The sequence below is a fragment of the Colletotrichum acutatum genome, assembly GCF_030867785.1.
Source record: "Colletotrichum acutatum strain CBS 112980 chromosome Unknown BDZ83scaffold_219, whole genome shotgun sequence".
Classification (NCBI taxonomy): Eukaryota; Fungi; Ascomycota; class Sordariomycetes; order Glomerellales; family Glomerellaceae; genus Colletotrichum; species Colletotrichum acutatum.
In genome coordinates, this window is record NW_026849213.1 from 1 (window position 1) to 17,926 (window position 17,926).

The window sequence follows — 17,926 nt, forward strand, 5'->3', positions numbered from 1 at the left end:
TGTGTACATTATCCAATAACTTCGATTGGTTTGCTAAGTGTGTTAATCTTGGCCAAAGTTACCTACCGGTGACAGATACGGGCAAGTTGTGAGTTGACCACGGCTTACCTTGGTTCATAAAGCATTGCGATATTCATCTGATGTTGATAGTATCAGTAACCTTAACTTAGCAGGTGCCGTGCTTCCCGCCGTACTTCCCCATCATTGCGACAACTCAAAACCCGCCTGCAAATGACATGCGGGACTGCTGTTGGTTTTCAAGAGCGGCATCTCAAATTGGTAGCATCGACCTGTCACATAAGTCTCAGCTGAAGCTCGCAGCTAACGTGTACTGTTTCGTCTGGAGTACACCACGGAACACCAGCCCGAATATTTTCTGCGTCATTCGTCACTCACGGACATCCGCACCCCGGCCAGCTAGTCGGAAGGTCGGAGCTCCGGGGCAATTGCGGCTGTTGTTTTAAGGTGAGAGGTGCAACACCATGATACTTATAGTCCAAGTGAACATCACCTTCGCGAGCTGACTGAATCCAAGCGAGAGCAAAAGACTTAGAGGATGCCAGCCTTACAACGCTCGTAGGCCGCCAAAGACTGGTCCTGAAATACGATCACAGAGTCAAAACTTGAACAACATCACGCCTCAATACACCTCTATCATAAAGTGCAAAACGTGAAGGTCCATCCAGGATTCGAACCTGGGCTTACGGAAGAAACTAATCTGCGATTTCGAATCAGAATCCGACGTCCTAACCAACTAGACTAATAGACCAATTGAACCGGAATCACTTCCGTGATGATGACGCGGCGACAAGACGATCATGTGGGCTCGAGGTGGGTGGTTGAAGCCCTCGTGTGGATACTAAACGCAAACGTTGGTCGCCCACGACCCGCAACTGACATGTTCACTGCTTAGATGGAGCTCAAGCTACGGACCTCCTCCGAGAACTGTAGGATGATTTACAAAGAATGTGTATGTGGAAGTTGAATTGTGTCTTGGAACATGTGCGGGAGCTTTACAGAACTGATACGAACACGAAGTGAAGTGTGTGGGACACACAGGTACGCTTTCCCGGATGGATATTCTCAACGCCAGAGTTTAGCCCGTTCTCCATCAATGATGCGCAAAATCTCAGAAGCTCCTCGAGTTGGGCCCTTCGTCAACCTGCTACCAATACCTCCCAGTCTGAACCTGAAGAAATTGAGATACGCAAATCCGGTGTAGGTGACCGGAACATATCGTGCGCCTGTCCGAATCCACCAAAGAGCTACCTTGGCAGCAGAATCAGCAGACATGAACCCACTCCCCATTCTTGAGGTAAACGCTGCTGGAACTATGTGCCGATAGTTGAAGAAATCGTCTCCATAATACATTCGGGCGTGCGGTACGAATGCGCGTTTCGACTGTGTGTAGTCCTCCATGTCTTGCGTCCATGAACCGTGGAATTCGGCCTCGCTACCGATGTACCAAACTTCTGGCAGTAATCCAAGTTTTCGCCGCTCGCAAAATTTCTTGAAAAGCTCTATGATAGTAACAGGGGACTTGCAGTTTGCTTCGTGGGCATTGTCATCGTTCTTGGACCCGTGGGCGAGAATGAGTATGTCGGTGTCCGCAAGGATAGACTCAAAGTAGGAATAGTCGTCATACGTCCAGTCGACTCCAAATTTCGGGGTATGAATGCATCGAACACCTTGAAGGTGAAGCTGCTTCGTCAGGGCCTGGCCGAGGGCTCCTCTAGACCCCGTCATTGTTACGCGCCGGCCCCTGAGTGAGACCCCGGTACCGAGGAACCAGTCGATCAGGCGCACCATTGACCCAAAGTAGGCAAGAGGTTCAATGTGGTGAAGAGCATGGTACTCAGGCCCAACAAAGAAGGTGAAAGGGTCTTTCGGAAGCCGCGGGTAAGGAATGTGGTTTGAATCATTCCCAGAGTTCCATGTCACAACGGCTGCTCTACCGGCTTGGACGAAGAGTATGATGATCAGGTCCTGGAACTGGGAAAGTGAAGCCTTGCGCATGAATAAAGGGCCGAGAAGCCAGCTCATTGTGCTGCCAATCATCTGACAAGACACCTCAAGTGATAGATGCCAGACGATATTTCGACGGCTGAATCGCTCGTTGAAACTCAGATTACGGTCAAAGTACTGATGGTGAATTGAGTGAGCCTTGGCAAGTAGTCGTAGTATTCGGAAGCGAGATCTGTTGGACTGGTGGGCAAGCCAGTGTATGATATCGAAAAAGATGGATCCAAAGACGAAGTGAAGAAGGCAAAGCATTATCCGAACTGGCAGATCAGAGCCCGAGAGCGAGCTATTAAGATTGAATGAGAACATGTCAAAGTCTCAAGAAGTTGAAGGCTGATATTGGCTGTGCTATAGCATTGAAAGGTCTGGTCGAGATGTGGTGGGATGCTTCCATGGATTTATATCTCATTTTCATTGTTGCTCGAGAACCCTCGACTGCCCAAGAAGCCGCCCTTGGTACAACTTGAGTCTTCATCACAACGGGAAGGCATTCTGCTCAATGACTTAAATGCATGCTTTAGGGGTACTTACCACTTTTGGCCAAAGAGGAGTGCGCGCCCTTGGTCGACCGCCAATCCAGGTAGGCGTATACTCCGCACCACGCCCCAAGCTTGTGGTTACATGTTAGTGACCTCTTCATTGGGATATCAAGCTCCGAAATCTGCTGGCTACCTTCAAGGTATGGCATCCATGATGTCTCAGTTCCCCTGTCCGACTACACAGAGGCTGTGCTGCTGTAATTTGCGTAGTGTCTCGTGTTGGTTCTCATGACATTTGCAATTCTCTTGCTGCGGATAAGTTGTCTGCAGATGGATTTGGGCTGACGATCTCGGGAACTAGGCATCGCCAAGACGCCGCTGGGAGACATTTCCAGGCACCAGGAAAGTGCAATTGAGCGATGACGCGTCGCTTGAATATTGAGATGAATTGGAAGCTATTACCAGTTTGTATTGTCAGAACCCTACATCGTGGACATAGCAACCAAAGTTAATACATCTTCGGAAGCTGGTATTACATGATAAAGTAGGCACCTAAGCAACCAGACTTCGCCATGTTGAGGTAAAAGGACCCCGAGGTGGCCACTCAACTTTTATGGTCAAATGACAAGTTTCCTGAAAATGTGAACAGCATAACCATTTCCCGAAGACTTTCTACATCACTTGCGTGGTTCGGCAAGGGGCTCCCCTGGGTGAGTTTCATTCAAAGGTAGGAAGGGTATGAAAGCGCCTTGTACTACCTGCATCAAGGAACATCCTACCCAGTGAACCGCAATATATGGCTATCCTGGACGCAAGAGATCTATAAGATAAGATCCTGCGTTCTTAAATTGCATGAAGCGCACAGTGGTACTCTGCAGATTCTTTACGACCTACAACATAACCTCATCCGCGTCCAGGTCCAAGCGCTCTGCGCGAGTGATGTCTACAAGAGTGCCTCCGGTTTATTGTTAACATTGCATCTTGTCTTTAAGAGGCAAGTAATAGAGGTAAAGAACTTTGAGCCCTGGATCACATGTATACTTCTCGGAGGCAGCCAGCTCAACACAGGGGGCATCCCGCTTCAATGCTAGAGTGAAATTTTTCTGTAATGCTGCTGCCTAACCGTCGTAGATGGCCGTGCCGCAACCAAAAGACGTCTAGGCCCACCTGCTCCACCATCAAAAGCTAGCTGAGGCCGAGATATTCAGCTCGTAGCCGGTATGTAGAGAGTAATTATCCGTCGAGGCGCACTGAATAAGGACTGGAGCGTTGGCGAGCCGGTGGGTTATCAAAGGCCCTCCCTTTAAGCCTTACCAACTCATGGGCTTAAATGCTACTAAGTATCGTATGAAATCAAGATCCCATACCACTCTGATACTCACGACTAGCAAGTAAGAAACTTGAACTGGGAATACTTGGTAGCTCTGTCCTCAAGTCCGAGGCGATGGCACATCCCTCGCCATTTAGTCCCATGGCTCCAACTCAACAACTTATGAAAATCGCTCATCTCAACAGTGTTCTTCGACGAGCGATCATTCAACATCTGGGTCTTGAATTATCGTCCACGACATTAAAGACTCCGGTGATCCCAGGTCATTCGGGCAAAAAGTATATATGTGAGTCAGGTAAACGAGGGAGATTCTCACGGCCCGACACCGTGACTGAGGCCAACTGTTTCCCTGTTGCCCGAACAGTATCGGTCGACGTTCTCTGTTGAGCTCGGCCCGCTTCTCGGACAGTCTAATTGATCCATATACGTCGGGACGTGACGGCATTTACCGCGCAGTGACTGTTTGCTACTTTGAGCAGCTTTGAATCTACCTGGAAAGCGTTACGTAAAGTAGCTGCGTCTAGCTTTACTTCCACTCGTGGAGGACGGAATCATCTCCATCGTTGGTAGTTCACATGAACTTCGCCCTCTGTGTATGACCTCGATCAGAAGCTCGGCCCTGACAATTGGTGTTTTGTGCTGGGTCTGGGCCTCACACGCCTACTGTGAGCCGCCCATCGGATGCGATGCCGATGAATATGGACACCAGGGCCGCCTTGAAGTGCTCTTTGTGTACTTTCAGGTGCAACTCTATGCCGCAGATTCGAAGACGTTGAAGTCAAGGACAAGTTTGTGGAAGCAGGCGCAGAGCCACCCACAGCAGCTGTGGGTGTGTGTATCGTTGCCGTAGCAGGAGAAGAAGCACGAACCATATATCTGAAGGACGCAGTCGCGTATCATGAGGAACATCAAGTCATACGCGGGTCCAGAAGTTCGACGAGCAAATACATGGAAGTACACAACTGAGGCTATAATGGGCTTGGAAATTACAGATCAACGCGCAGGTCTACTTGTGGTCTGTGTCAATTAGTTGATTCAAACCGCATCATCGACACGGAGCATAATTCTTAGAACACCGAAAGCTTCAACATAGAGGTCCTAGGAGGAGGTTTATTGTGGCCTAATTGAGGCTGTCTGTCGGTGGCCAGAAGAATGTCAGCAAATTGAGAGCGGAGACAAAATAGGAGAACTGCTGCCTAAATGCGGTGAGGGGTATGGAGGGGGATGGAAGGGTGGCTCCATGTCTTCGAGCTTCGACATCTGAGCCTTATTAAGTTCAAGGACGTAAGTTCCGTCGGCATTTTCTTTGACCAATTCAAATCCTCAGGGGCTGTACAACAAGAAGTTCTAAAAAACTGTTGGTCCTCTTTCGGGGCCGTAGTTGAGCTCGGAGCTACCTAATAACTATCTTCCCCAACTATTTTGGATATCCTTGCTTACCTTACTTTGGGCATTGGCTGACCCGGTTTGACAAGTTACAACGTCACTTTTAAATTGATAGATTCGGTACAAGAGGCCTGACGCTTCCCGATTCATGTCTGTCTGGTTCAGAAGTGGCGGCGTTGACTGGCATGCAGCCGTTGTGCGCTCGTTGCCAAACCATCAATTTACCCTCGGGTCTGGACGACCTTGATTGGTCTCGCATGGTGGGCAATCTAGCTGACATCTCAGCCTCAAAGAAGAATTGCAGTCTATGTATGATAATACATAGAGCCTTCTGCTTGAAGACGATAAATGGGAGCGGGGAGTGCCAGGGAAGCGTCATGATGAAGCTCGCAAAACGGGCCAAGCCCGCGAAAATAAGATCACTCGACATACCACCAAAAAATTGATCCTCAAGGGCTATGAGAATTTTTGACTGCTGTTTTTGAGAGTGGATGTAGGCTCCATGCCGCCGCAAGAGTGTGCATGTGGCAATGATGCCTCGGAACGGGAGCCGGGAGTTGTAGAACCACACAGTATGAGCTGCAACCTCCCTAATGGCAGCGGTCACATGCAATTATGATCTCTGAGAAACATCTCGTACCGTGTTAAAGACCAATCAGTCCCAAGTCATTGGCAAATTGCCCAAGCAGAGATCTTCCAATGCCAAGCGGACCACGCTTGCTTCCCCGTCGGGGAGGTAGAACTACCAACGCGGCTCGTCGACCTCAGTAACTACGCCGACGCAAATCCAATACGTTCATCTACTTATTCTTTAGGAAACCACCATATGTCACTAGCAATCGAGGCTTAAGAGAATAGAATCACGATAAGTCGATCAATTACCTATCACTATTAGTTATGCTCACATAGATAGTGACAAAGTCCTGGTTTGTAAGTCGCATAGGGTGTATCAACAACTTGAAGAACAAACCCGGGGTTTTCAGCGTGTGGCATTGAATCGCCGCTAAGGTGTTAACCTAGCTCGAAGAGCATCCGGCGATAAGCGTCTCCATGAGGCCGACAATTAACCGAGGCGAACACCGGGCCGGGTCGATCATTGCAACCCTCATAAATCATCTTGACGTATTTCCCCAACGTCGAGTCCAAGAATCAAGACCAGCCTGCTTACTTCTATCTTGATTCTTTTACAAATCAAGAGCGCTCACTTCAACAAAAAGTGTAGAATCAATACGCCCCAGGGGCAGATCGGGTTCGCGATGGTCGCTCCGGCGGACGGCAAGACATCGCCGCTACTCTCACTCGCCGCGGGAGGCATCGCCGGCGGTGTAGAAGCCGCCTGCACGTACCCATTTGAGTTCGCCAAGACGCGGGTACAACTCTATGGACATCAGAAAGGCACACGGAACCCCTTTGCGATTGTCCTGCGCGTTGCGCGCGACGAGGGGTTACCAGCGCTTTACAAGGGATGCAGCACGATGATCGTGGGGTCTATCGGGAAGGACGCGGTGAGGTTCGTCGCGTTCGACAGCATCCGCTCCGTCTTTGAAGACAAGAAGATGCATACGCTAGGACCAATGCAAAGCATCGCATCAGGAATGGTGGCTGGAATTGTCAGCAGTACGATCATTGTCACACCGAGCGAGCGCATCAAGACAGCGCTCATCGACGATGCCAAGACAACGCGACGATTCGCGGGTGCGATAGATTGCATCAAAACTCTTACGCGAGAACAAGGCATCTTGAAGGCTCTTTGGCGTGGCTACATCACCACAACTTTGAAACAAATTGGCACTACGGGTTTTCGCCTCGGCAGCTACAGTATCATTAAAGACTTCGAGCGCAGCAAAGGAATCAGCCCTGAGAGTCCGATCATGAGCTTTGCCAACGGCGCGCTTGCTGGCACAGTCACGACCGTAGCGACGCAACCATTTGATACGATCAAGACGAAGGCTCAACAGGCCAAAGCCGTGGGCACAATGGAGTCGTTTCGCGCGATCATGGCCGAGGATGGAGTCAAGGGCCTTTGGAGGGGAACAGTCATGCGACTGGGACGCACGGTCTTGGCCGGTGGCATTCTGTTCACGGCTAACGAGCAAGCCTTGAAGGGCCTGAAACTACTATTGGGAAAATAATGATGTAAATTGGGTACGGAACGAAGGCGAACTCACGAGCAGACGTGACTAGAGCTCAACAGACCAGCTATCCATGTATAGACAAGAGATAGAGACGTGGTGCAGATAGAATCAAGCAGACTACTTGGTTACCAAATACCAACCCTGATCTTCCAAGGTTTGCGCAATTCTGTCCCAAAGACCTGTCCGCAACGTGCCACCCCACCAAATATTGCCATCTAAGTCCTTGCCAATTATTGGACCCGCAAATCTAAGTGGGTAGCCCCTCACATAGTTCGCATTGAGAATCAGCGAGGGACTCCCAAGTTTGTGCGGTTCAGTAACAGAGGCTAGCCGAGGCTCGACAACGGCGGAAGAGAAGTCTGTTTCGAAGAATTTCGCTTTGCCCCAGTTTGACAGTAAAATCTGATGCATCTTCTTGTCACCAAAGAAAGCTGCAGAATGTTTCTTTTCTAGGGCTTTGCGAGCTTCAATTTGGGCTTTAGTCCCTTGCTCTTGAATAGATCGTCGTACCGCGGCAGCCGTGTAACTCAGCGGCTTTGTCCAAAGGTCCTCTGCGGTGATGGTGGTTATGATCAGGGATGTGGCGTTTGATATAAATGCGGCCTTTTCTGGAAGAATGTCCTGAGCAAGCGCAGGACGTATATTGATGACGTTTCCGAGGACAATCGGCTTGTTGGTGTTTGCGGGCAAATGCTGCGACCATAGGCGGCCGATGACGGCAGTAACAATGTCTCCCTCGCTGGCGAATAACTTGTCTGGGCCGGTGCTCTGTTCGCTCAACTCTTGGTTGACCTTTTTCTTGAGTGTTTCGATGTACGCTGCCGGTATACAAGCAATGCGAGATTCTTCAAAAGGATGACGGAGGATGTCCCAAACATACCTCAGGACGAGTCGGACCAGTCCCCAGACTGAAAGCCGCTGGTCAGCCAGAACAAATGGCTCTGTAAAGTTCTTTCCCAGCTTTTCCAGGGGATCTGTGTCAAATCCGTGAAAGAATTTGACATCGTCATCGCGACCCTCGAGAATGGCAGTCCACGCAGTCAGAAGCTCCTGCCTTCCGATCCCATCCCACAACGTGTGCAGCCATGTCAAACTGACAAGCGTCGCGTCATCGAAGGAGACGATGTGCAGACTCAGTTGAGGTTCATCGCGATATATGTAGTCTTGCATCGACTTGGGGCCATCTGGCCTTCGCATTAAATCCTGGAACTTCTCGGGTGGAGTCCCTATAACTGCTGGCCCTGAAGTTGCTCTCGGCAGCCGCGCAGCGAGCGGATGGTGTTTGATGCTGCAGTCATGCCTCTGGTGCGAGTACGCAATAGCTGGTCTTTCCGAATTGTATAGCTCAGGTACATGATACTCAAGCTTGTTCTGAGACTGCCGTATATGTGAGTAGCTGTCTCGGCATATATTCAGGTACTTGAGATCGGAGCTTACGTTCAGTCTTATTCTGGCACCAAGCTTTCGCCATCCCTCACGGCCTAGCAGCTTCGTAAGTGACAAGTGCAGCCTTTCTGGGTTCAAGACGTTGTCAAAGCGCATCATGAAGCCCATGACAATGCCCCTGTTGAAGGCAGTATCATCATTGGCGTTCAAGGGGATGATCGTGTCCGTAGCCACTGTTGCCGGTGCCTTGGGCGTAGTCTTGGAGAATATGCTGCCCATCTTGATGACGATCCACCACTTGGTCTCAAAAATGAAAAGATGGTCACAATCTGAACAACGTCTCAGCAGGGCGGAGTCACCCTCCTATTTACGGCAGTTTTGAAAAGTTTGCCAGGATCGAGCGGGCTAGATTGGTTCCTTCATCCCGACCTGCATGGTAGTCGTTGGAAGTCTGGACTTGCAGTCCCCTGGACCGGACTTACGGTCTTATCACGGTTGGACAAATGACTAAACACGCACTGGCTACAGCCTCGGAAAATTTGCCACCGTTTTCCCTGTCTTTGTCTGCTGCCGGTGTCGTACCTACTTATGTACCAGTCGGTTACTTTGGGCGAAGGTCTCCATTGTTGACTGGATGCTTTAACCACATTGAGTTGGGAACACTGCATAATGCAATGCAGACGAATCCTAGCATGTGACGGGTTATAATCCTAGAAAAGTCATTCAGGTTTACCTATTGTTCCTCGTTCCTAGCAGTCTTCCCTGTCCCATGACCGTGATATGACAACTCGTCCCCGCAGGTTCCTTCGCGCCTTTTCCAAACACGACAACCATCTCAAGCTTGAATCTCCCCAATGCCGAGCGTATTTTCCTGACAGAGAGAACTTGCCAAGGCGATAACCGCTCCAGGGGCGAATCTCGCTTTGTTGGTCCGTCAGCCAGCCAGGCGGGGCCACCTCAATTTTCGCCTGCTCCGTAAATCTTCCAACTAACAGCCAGCTTACGATTTCTGGGAAATCCTGAGCTGCCGCAACCGCACTCCTGCCTAATTCATCCTTCTCGTACCATATCCGTGCTCCTGCATAGACGAGCATTTTGACTACGTCTAGCCGACCCCCATGAGCTGCTGCCATCAGCGGAGTGCCAGTCGAACCTCCCTCAAACTCAATGTTGCAACCCAAGTCTAGCAGCAACTTGGCCTCTTCAACAAGTCCGAGATCAGCTAAGAGGCACAATACGCCATACGATCTTTCACTGTCTCTTCTATCGGACTCAGTCATGTCTCGTATGGAATCGTGTCCACTTCGCCGATACAGCAGACGAAGAAAACCCCGGAAACGACCCCGCTCTTCAATGTAGTAGACGTAGGATAGAATCTTCCATAGCTTGGGTGCAGTCACATCAGATGCTATTGAATGACCATAATCGGAATTTAAGATGAAAGTCGCAAGCCAGGTTTTGAGACACGCCGGTGTCCAGAGGGGTACGCCATACCTTCCTATCGTTTGAAGAGGGATGCCTGATTTTAGCATCAGAACTGCAGTTTCCGTGGATCCACACACCAAGGATGTGTCAGCGTGTTGGGAATATCTGACATATGCCCCGTGCTCTAAGAAGAGGTCCACCATCTTGGTGTTGCGAGACTGGACTGCTTCTTCCAGAGGGGTAAATCCGCAATAATAATCTCTTATCGCAAGCGAGGCCCCGTGCTCCAAAAGAAGTCGTGCAAGTTCGATGCTTTTCTGGTTCGCAGCTTGGTGAAGTGCCGTTCCCTTCATAGCGGTTTGCCTGTCAACTTCTGCTCCATATTTGAGGAGAAGGCAGACAAGCTCCAGGCTGCAAGCATCGACTGCGTCCTGGAGAGGCGAGGCTACGTTGAATCCAGAACGCCATCCAGTCCTGTTCACAAGCTCATGAGCCAAGTCTCTGTGACATTCATCGCCGATCTTAGCAGCATGAGATAAGAGAACCCGTAGAGCCTTAACGCTGCCGCGATCCACTGCTACATGGACGGCTATGGAATTGTCAATGAGCCAGATCATGTCTTCTTCCGGAACTGAGCATAGCCATGTCGAAATCTTCTCGAACAGATCGTCCTCCCACATGAGCATGTCAAGACTGGTAGACCCAAGCGATGGCCAGGCAGGCTGCCGGTACTTTTTGTCATCATCACTATCAGATGATGAGGAACATGAGCAGTCATCTGAAGTGTACTCGCTGAAATGGCGGATTCCGTATCGCTTGAAGTTTCCGCACGTATGACTGGCACAGGTAGTTCCTCGGAAACTTGCCCCGTGTTCCACAAGAGTGTCGACGATGCTCGCAGACATCTCATTACGTGACAATGCGAAAATGAGAGCTGTGCAAGTATGGCAAGATCTCATCTTGATGTCAACCGGACAGCCTTCCCCGAGAAGGTTTCTACAAGTTTTAGTATCGCCGTCAATGATGGCCTTTTCCATGGCTTGAGAGAGAGAGGACAGCCACTGCTTGTCACAGTGAATTTCTGCGCCAGTCTTCAGGTTTTCTTGGATGGACCTTTTGACTCGTTGAATATAGTATTGTTCCTTGGGTATCGCAAAGTCGAGCGGCGTTTCTCCTTTCTTCGTTTCCATATGGGCCGCGCCGAGCTCCAGAAGAAGTTCAACAGTGTCTCTCTTGTTGAAATTGATTGCGAAGTGTAAGGGAGTCCATCCGTCGCAGTCCTTGGCATTGATATTCGATCCCCGAGAAACAAGTTCTTTGATAGTTTCCAGTTGCCCGAACATTGTGGCAAAGTGTAAAGGGGTATGCGATTGCGCATCAGTGATATCAAGGTCCGAGGCAAAGCCGCGATCCAGCAGAAACGACACAGTCTGTGCTGAGGCAAGTACCGCGAGGTGCAGAGCGCAGAGGCCGTGGTAGGGCTTCGTGAACGAGGGAGCTGCTTCGACACCCAATGTCGCCTCAACCTGGAAGTTCCAAATAGGTTTAGAGCAGGAGGATGCAACCATCTGGTCGATGATGTCCGTATAACCATGCGCGCATGCCCACGCTACAGGAGTCCACCCAAACTTGTCAGAAGTAGATAGGATCTCTGATGATCCGCATAGAAGTAAAAGCCGTGCCGTGTCAAGATAACAGTATCTTATGTGCGTACTCAGAGCTGAGAAATTACCCCTTTTGCTGAGCAGCTGGCAATCCATATGCTCGTCAAGCAGTCGTTGGAGTAGGCTAAACTTTGGATTGTCGCGTGGTGTTCTCAATGCCGCAAATCCACCCGGCCGTAAACGTAAAGGGTAAGGTGGACCTTGTGGCAGACTAAAGATTTCCATCGGGATAAAACTAGGACTAAACAAGGGACTGCTATCTGAAGATAGGTCATCCTTGCCATATGGCATTCCTAGTAGGTGTAGGAGACCAAGGTCTTCATCGGGATTCAGCTCGTTCAGACGATCTTTCTCAGCTCGTTCCAAAAGATTCACGAGCATCCTATGACCGTTGAATTCGGTACCGTGAGAGCACACGTACTCCAACAAGTTTGTCCCCTTGTCCCTCTTGTAAACGTCAATATCCAAGTGTATAAGACGACGAAACAGATGCCAGGAATTGTGAGCAATAGTCCACTTGATGACCCTGATATCCATACCACTACTTTTGTAGTACTGAGGTAAGGTAGTTGTGTCATAAACAGTGCCGAATATCTCTTCAGTCGCAAGTACAGCGTCGTTGTCAGGTGTAAACGCAGACGCCTTGCACTCGGCATCAAAGAGAGAAACGATCTCTACCAGCCCAGATGTTTCTCTAGCTTTTTCATAATCGTCCATGCAACCGAGATGGACCATGAGCTTTACGAGTTCGACAACTTCCCAGGCCTCAGCTTCCGATGCTCTTCTGAAATAATCCCACACTCTTTTGCAGAAGTACTGCCAGGTATGAATACCGTTGACGCTAGGTGCGGCAGACAGCTCTTTCTGGACAAGAAGTGTTACAAGTTCTTTCTTGTAAATGTTCAAGTCGGGTTTTGACAGGTATATCCTCAAGGGCGTTGGAGGCTCATCGGAACAAGGGTAGGGAAACATTTTCAGGAGTTGGCGAGCCGCTTCCACACCTGCCGAATCTTCTATATGGAAATAATTGAGAGGTGTATCTTTAGCCACAAACTGAAACATTTCGCAGTCATGCAACTCCTTGAGTAAGACGCTATCCTGAATACCTGCCACAAGGTAAGGTAGTAATGGATGTCTGCTTTTCAGGCACGCACGATCCTTTCCGCAGTATTTGAGGATGATGGAGGCGTTTGAGTATTGTTTGCTGACAAGCGCTTTGGCAAGCACGGTACGGCCACTCTCATTCACCATTCTCAAGGCATCTTTTCGTTCTGTTTCGTCGCTGTTTTCAAGTAAGACTTTGAGAATCCTAGATGATGAAGCTTTAGCAGCTGCGAGATGCCAGATGGTGCTTCCTCTCGCATTGGCTCTCATGGTTTGGGCACCATTCTTCAATAAGCATAAGAGGACTTCTTCCTTTCCATCTTCGACGCAATAAAGCACAGCTTTGCTTTTCCAATCATGTGAGCCGTTTTCGGCCATGTAATTTGTGAGCAAGTGGTCTAAGCAGGTGACAGCTGAGCATGCGACAGCGAAGTCGAGCAGTTTCGTCAAGATGCCGCCTTTCAGGAGATCCTTGATTCTTATATTGCTTTGAGTTTGGTCCTCGAGGGCTTTCAAGTTGTCATCGTCGATTGATCTCCACATCTGTTGGACAAGCATGTCGTCGGATATGCCTTGCGAGATGGGCAGTGGTATGTCGATGTCAGTCGTTTCCGAGACCGCCTTCTGGAAAGCTTTGAGATAAGCCAACGATTCACCCTCTTTCTTTTCAACCATTCCCTCTAAGATTTGCAAGATGGCCTGAATATGCTCCTTGGCCTCCGAATCTTTATGCTTGGACCATTTGCGACAGATCGACCGGAACACAACGATAGCGTCATCGTGTAGCTGAGAACCACCTCTAACGACGACCGCGAAGATTTGGAAATCTCCAGCCCATTCCGAGGATTTCAGGGCTAAAGCACCAGCGGTGCTCCAGGGGGATGTCTGGCTGGGCAAATCTCGTGTACAGTCCGCTCCCGCACTGATCAGCAGTTCAATGGTGCTTTTACATGGTCGGTCAAGCCATGCCCTAGGGAATCTGGATATCGGAACTTCATGGTGACCTATGAGTAAAGTCCCTCCAATCGCACACTGCAAAGGGGTCCCTATCTTGCTCGGTCGGTTGTAATTTTCTCCGATTCGAATTAGTTCCAAGCAGATGGGATCGATACCCAGAAGAGCAGCCATGTGTAACGGAGTAAAATCGCCTCGCCTTAGCACACGTGCAAGGCGCCTTGTCTGACCTGCTGCCCAAGATCGTTTAGACATCTTCTTCCTCTGAGGTGGACTCGCGGATGATGATGATCCTAGATGAGGCGGGATATCTGAAGAACTATCTCCTGAATCTTTGTTCGACCATGTTGCAGCGGAAGAGTTGACTTCCGTGGTTCCTGAGCAAATAGATGCCGGCCTCTTGTTTACGCCTTTGTCTTTTCGGTTTCTCCAATTATTACAAGATCTGTTTATTCTGTACTGACGGCATACTTCAAGACACCAAGCCTTGAAATTTGGTGTCTGTTTGGGATCGAAAAGCGCCATGGCTTCTACGATCAGCTCCGGGTCCTGCCAATGTCTGGCAGCAATTTTGTGCCAAGTCAGTGCGGCGAACCTATAAAAGGGGTATCTCTCGTTCCTGATCCGTATGAAATCCGCTTCTGACAATGATAAGCTTGGAAGTCGAGCGAAATGACCTAAAGTCAGGAATCTGAGTGAGCAGGTAGTGAGAAGCCGGTTCGTTCCGATATTTGTGATACGGTATGCAGCCAAATCGCTGGATGGGTCGATGTTTCTAAGAAATCTTTCAATCGAGTCGTGTGTAAACACGAATTTGTTGCCATCCAGCGATTTTTTGATCATAGGACTGCATTGTCGTAGAATCTCTGATTCGTCCACCTCCGGATACTCCAATAGTTCGGGATCTAGCCCAGAAATGCCTGAAACTGAAAGAGCTTGGCAGAACTCTTGGGCACTCAGTTCGGGATGCGAACATTCCATTAGTTGAAGAGCCTTTAGAATCAAGCTTCGAGATGCTGGCGTCCGTTTCTGAAATTCTTCCAACGTTAAACGGTAGGTGTCGTGCAACGAGCACGGGAGCTTCTCCAGGAATTCAACGTGCTCGGAGTGGGACTGCAATGCGCAGAGATGGTCAAGTTGATATGTGATCTTCCAGAAACTGTCTTGATTATTAGCGTTACACATTTCGTAGGAGTTTCTTTAGCTTACATGTGATCGCCACCGACGCTGAGTTTGCGGATCGCAGCATCCTTCATGGCTCCCCGTTCGAACCGCAGAGCCCCGGTTCTGACTCGCCTTTCTACCTCGGTGGCAGCGAAAGCCTGCAAGGTGGCCACTGATGGTGTGATGTCCCAATGAGTGACGAGGTCACCCAAAGGCTCTCGAATAGTCTCGAGGTCTTGATAAACCACTGCCAGACTGAAGTTTGGAGCGGATTGTTTGGAAGTCTTGATCAAAGAGGCAATTGTCGGCATGGTGTCAGGTTTTCTAGCCCTTGAGCAGTCTACAATGACCAAGACATGTTCAAAGAAAGTCGACATTTGCCAAAGGACCACTTCCAGTCCTGCCATGGTCGCTCCGTTTGTTGCCCATCTCGGTTTGCCACTCAGATCCCGACAATATCGGCGTAGGACTTTGAACGCTCCCTGATTCTGGCGCGCGATCTGAGCAACGATGGTGCCAAGCAGGCCGGTGTCCGAGGCCCATCTACATGTACCTAGAAGCTCAGAGTAGATTGGTACAACAACAGTTCGTGCACGGCGTCGCCGAAAGGTTTCCCGTGCTAGTGCGCCGGTGAAGGCGGTTCTCCCCCCGCCCAGAGGAGCTGTGAACAGAAAGTGTGATCCTCCCTTACCAAGCCAATTTTCGAATTCTTCTTCTTGGAAAAATCTCGACTGTGTTGACAAATTTTTGTATCGATCTTGTATCATGATGTATGACTCTTCTCGAACGCGTAGAAAGGTATTAAGAACCATGTAGATGCCTTGGAAATAGCCAGAGGATTGGAGAAAGTCGGTAAAAGCTTCGGATACCCAGTCTTCGTCACGTATGGTCGCCACAGACTTCCCTTTTGATAGTACTTGTAGCAGATCTTCGATTGATTTTGCATTCAATCCTTCTGAAATTGTCTTCTTGTGCTCGCTCAGCTCATCCAAGAGATCTGTTGTCCAGGCCCTCGTAAACGGCCACTTGACATCGGCGCACCTTTTCTGTTCGCATCCATCGTCGTTCGATCTATTTGTTCGTCTCCTTAGCGAACCCCCTAGTTGTTCTAAACTGCGGTGACATGAGATCAGTGGGGGCGGGGCAGCGTTGACGTTTGAAATTTGGTCCTCATTCTCTTCAAGTCCTGACGCTAATAGAGAAAGTTGGTGCAACAAGCCCGCGATGTCTTGTATCTCGTTGGCAACGGCCCGGATCTCTGAATTCAACTTGCTGTCGCTTTTGGTGAAGCTAAAGGTTAATCGAAAGGTGGCATCGGCGATGGCCCTCAAACCGTCGAGGCTGACGGCCAACTGGCCGGCCGCCATCTTGTATCGAGCTGTCGGACTGGGGTTCTGTCCACTGTCACGAAGTATGCTGTTGAGCTGATTCGTAATACCAGTCGTATTGACTTGATATGGAGTCACATGCTTTCCGACAGCTTTACTATGACTTTGGTGAGACGAAAAGTCCCTCCCACAGCTAATTATCTCGTGACGATGCACGTGTGACGTGGTGTATCCCCGCTTGTGCTGGGCAGCATTGCATGTCAGCATGCAGATTCACAGCCCGTGAAAAAGTACCATGCAGATATGGTGAGAACATTCAAAGGCGTGCATGGCGGGTCGGGGTCTCAAAGTGCGAATCATGTTGTCAACACATGGAATTTTCAAAGATACAAAACTAAGTATACATCTTCGCCAGCCTCGACGATCATCGAAATCATGTGTTCGTGGTTGTCCACAGCCTGTATGGTTATCGGGCCAATTCGCGTAGCCGTGCCGCCTAGACGGCCTTGACGCTTGATGCCAAACTCGCAGTAGCTCAGTCTCTGGTGAAACACGCAGAATACAGTTACTCATCCCGATTACTAAGAACTTATTGCTCTATTGCATCTAATACTGGCTGGGGGAACTAGGGCTGCCGGGCTATCCTACGCAGTCGATTACTTTCTTCTAATCACTCTCTACTGCGATTACGACGTCCACCAACTCGCCGTCACGGCTAAACCCATTCTGGTCCCATGACTTTTGATACCCTGAAAAGAATGATCAGAAGCATCCAAGGAATGAATCTTCGCTGCTTTTTAAGTTATCTGGTGGTCCAGTCTTGCCACAATGCTCGCAGATGCCCCGCTTGAATGAGGGACTGCCGCATCTTGAGCAGATTGTCGCAAAGCCAGGCATCCTGGGCAGACTGTTTTCTGATAAAATCTGCGAGTATCTTCGAAAATGTTTTACCTTTTGTATTAGAGTTGTATTGATTTTTATGAAGTGTCATTGAAGTTGGAGTTGAAATTGCTTCTTTGTTCGATGACAACATATCCAGACTCCATGAACATTATCTACGGTTTTTACTTAAATATCTGATCTCGCCATCTCACGGAAACTTCCATCTATGCATGCTCATACTAAATCGATTGATTCCGGATCTAAGACTGAGTTGTGAGCCACACAAATACTTGTGACTGGTTGGTAATTGGTCGGCAAACAGCTCTAGAGATCAGATTCAGACGTTTGACGGACTGAAATCATCGGCGCGACTGTCATGATTGTAGCCAAGTCACACAAAACATTGATTCATATTAATACTCATCCTAAACCCTTGTTGGGGTGTGACTTGCCCTTGAAACTTCGAACCTTCAAGTAAGGGACGCTGTGTGGTTACTTGTCATTGGCAAGACTGACTGGACGGCTGTGGAAGAGTTGCGGTAATTGAAGCCAAAGATCCACATTTGACAACTGTGAAATAAGGAGAACGCGGCTCTTCTGCTGAGTACTTTTTCATACGACAAGGCGGTAGGTCTGATTATTTGAAGGGTCCGATCGTTCGGCGCCA

The 17,926-nt window shown here is 49.3% G+C and overlaps 6 protein-coding genes and 1 non-coding gene across 7 annotated transcripts; 1 reads left to right on the forward strand and 6 right to left on the reverse strand.

Annotated features, from left to right (window-relative positions):
- Positions 1-674: 674 nt before the first annotated feature.
- Positions 675-769, reverse strand: BDZ83DRAFT_t314. The gene has a single exon. It is a non-coding gene; the product is annotated as a tRNA-Gln (tRNA).
- A 201-nt stretch (positions 770-970) lies between these two features.
- BDZ83DRAFT_643243 (uncharacterized protein) lies at positions 971-2,358 on the reverse strand. Its single transcript, XM_060509664.1, has one exon. The coding sequence runs from the start codon at positions 2,329-2,331 to the stop codon at positions 1,084-1,086; it is 1,248 nt and encodes a 415-aa protein (XP_060357933.1). The 5' UTR covers positions 2,332-2,358; the 3' UTR covers positions 971-1,083.
- Positions 2,359-6,473: 4,115 nt separating this feature from the next.
- On the forward strand, positions 6,474-7,349 carry BDZ83DRAFT_593539 (mitochondrial carrier domain-containing protein; the record flags this gene model as incomplete). Its single annotated transcript, XM_060506635.1, has 1 exon — positions 6,474-7,349. The coding sequence occupies one exon, from the start codon at positions 6,474-6,476 to the stop codon at positions 7,347-7,349; it is 876 nt and encodes a 291-aa protein (XP_060357934.1).
- A 120-nt stretch (positions 7,350-7,469) lies between these two features.
- BDZ83DRAFT_593513 (uncharacterized protein) lies at positions 7,470-9,017 on the reverse strand (the record flags this gene model as incomplete). The annotated part of the gene is made up of 2 exons (XM_060506632.1): positions 7,470-8,729; positions 8,790-9,017. 2 exons carry the CDS (start codon positions 9,015-9,017, stop codon positions 7,470-7,472), a joined length of 1,488 nt encoding a protein of 495 aa, XP_060357935.1.
- A 644-nt stretch (positions 9,018-9,661) lies between these two features.
- BDZ83DRAFT_535059 (ankyrin) lies at positions 9,662-11,380 on the reverse strand (the record flags this gene model as incomplete). Its single annotated transcript, XM_060503346.1, has 1 exon — positions 9,662-11,380. A coding segment is annotated over one exon (1,719 nt), but the record flags the coding sequence as incomplete, so codon positions are not given.
- Positions 11,300-14,059, reverse strand: BDZ83DRAFT_539927 (ankyrin-2 ankyrin; the record flags this gene model as incomplete). The annotated part of the gene is made up of 1 exon (XM_060503392.1): positions 11,300-14,059. A coding segment is annotated over one exon (2,760 nt), but the record flags the coding sequence as incomplete, so codon positions are not given.
- Positions 14,060-15,090: 1,031 nt separating this feature from the next.
- BDZ83DRAFT_769749 (uncharacterized protein) lies at positions 15,091-16,441 on the reverse strand (the record flags this gene model as incomplete). Its single annotated transcript, XM_060515330.1, has 1 exon — positions 15,091-16,441. The coding sequence occupies exon 1, from the start codon at positions 16,414-16,416 to the stop codon at positions 15,091-15,093; it is 1,326 nt and encodes a 441-aa protein (XP_060357938.1). The 5' UTR covers positions 16,417-16,441.
- Between the last annotated feature and the right edge of the window lie 1,485 nt (positions 16,442-17,926).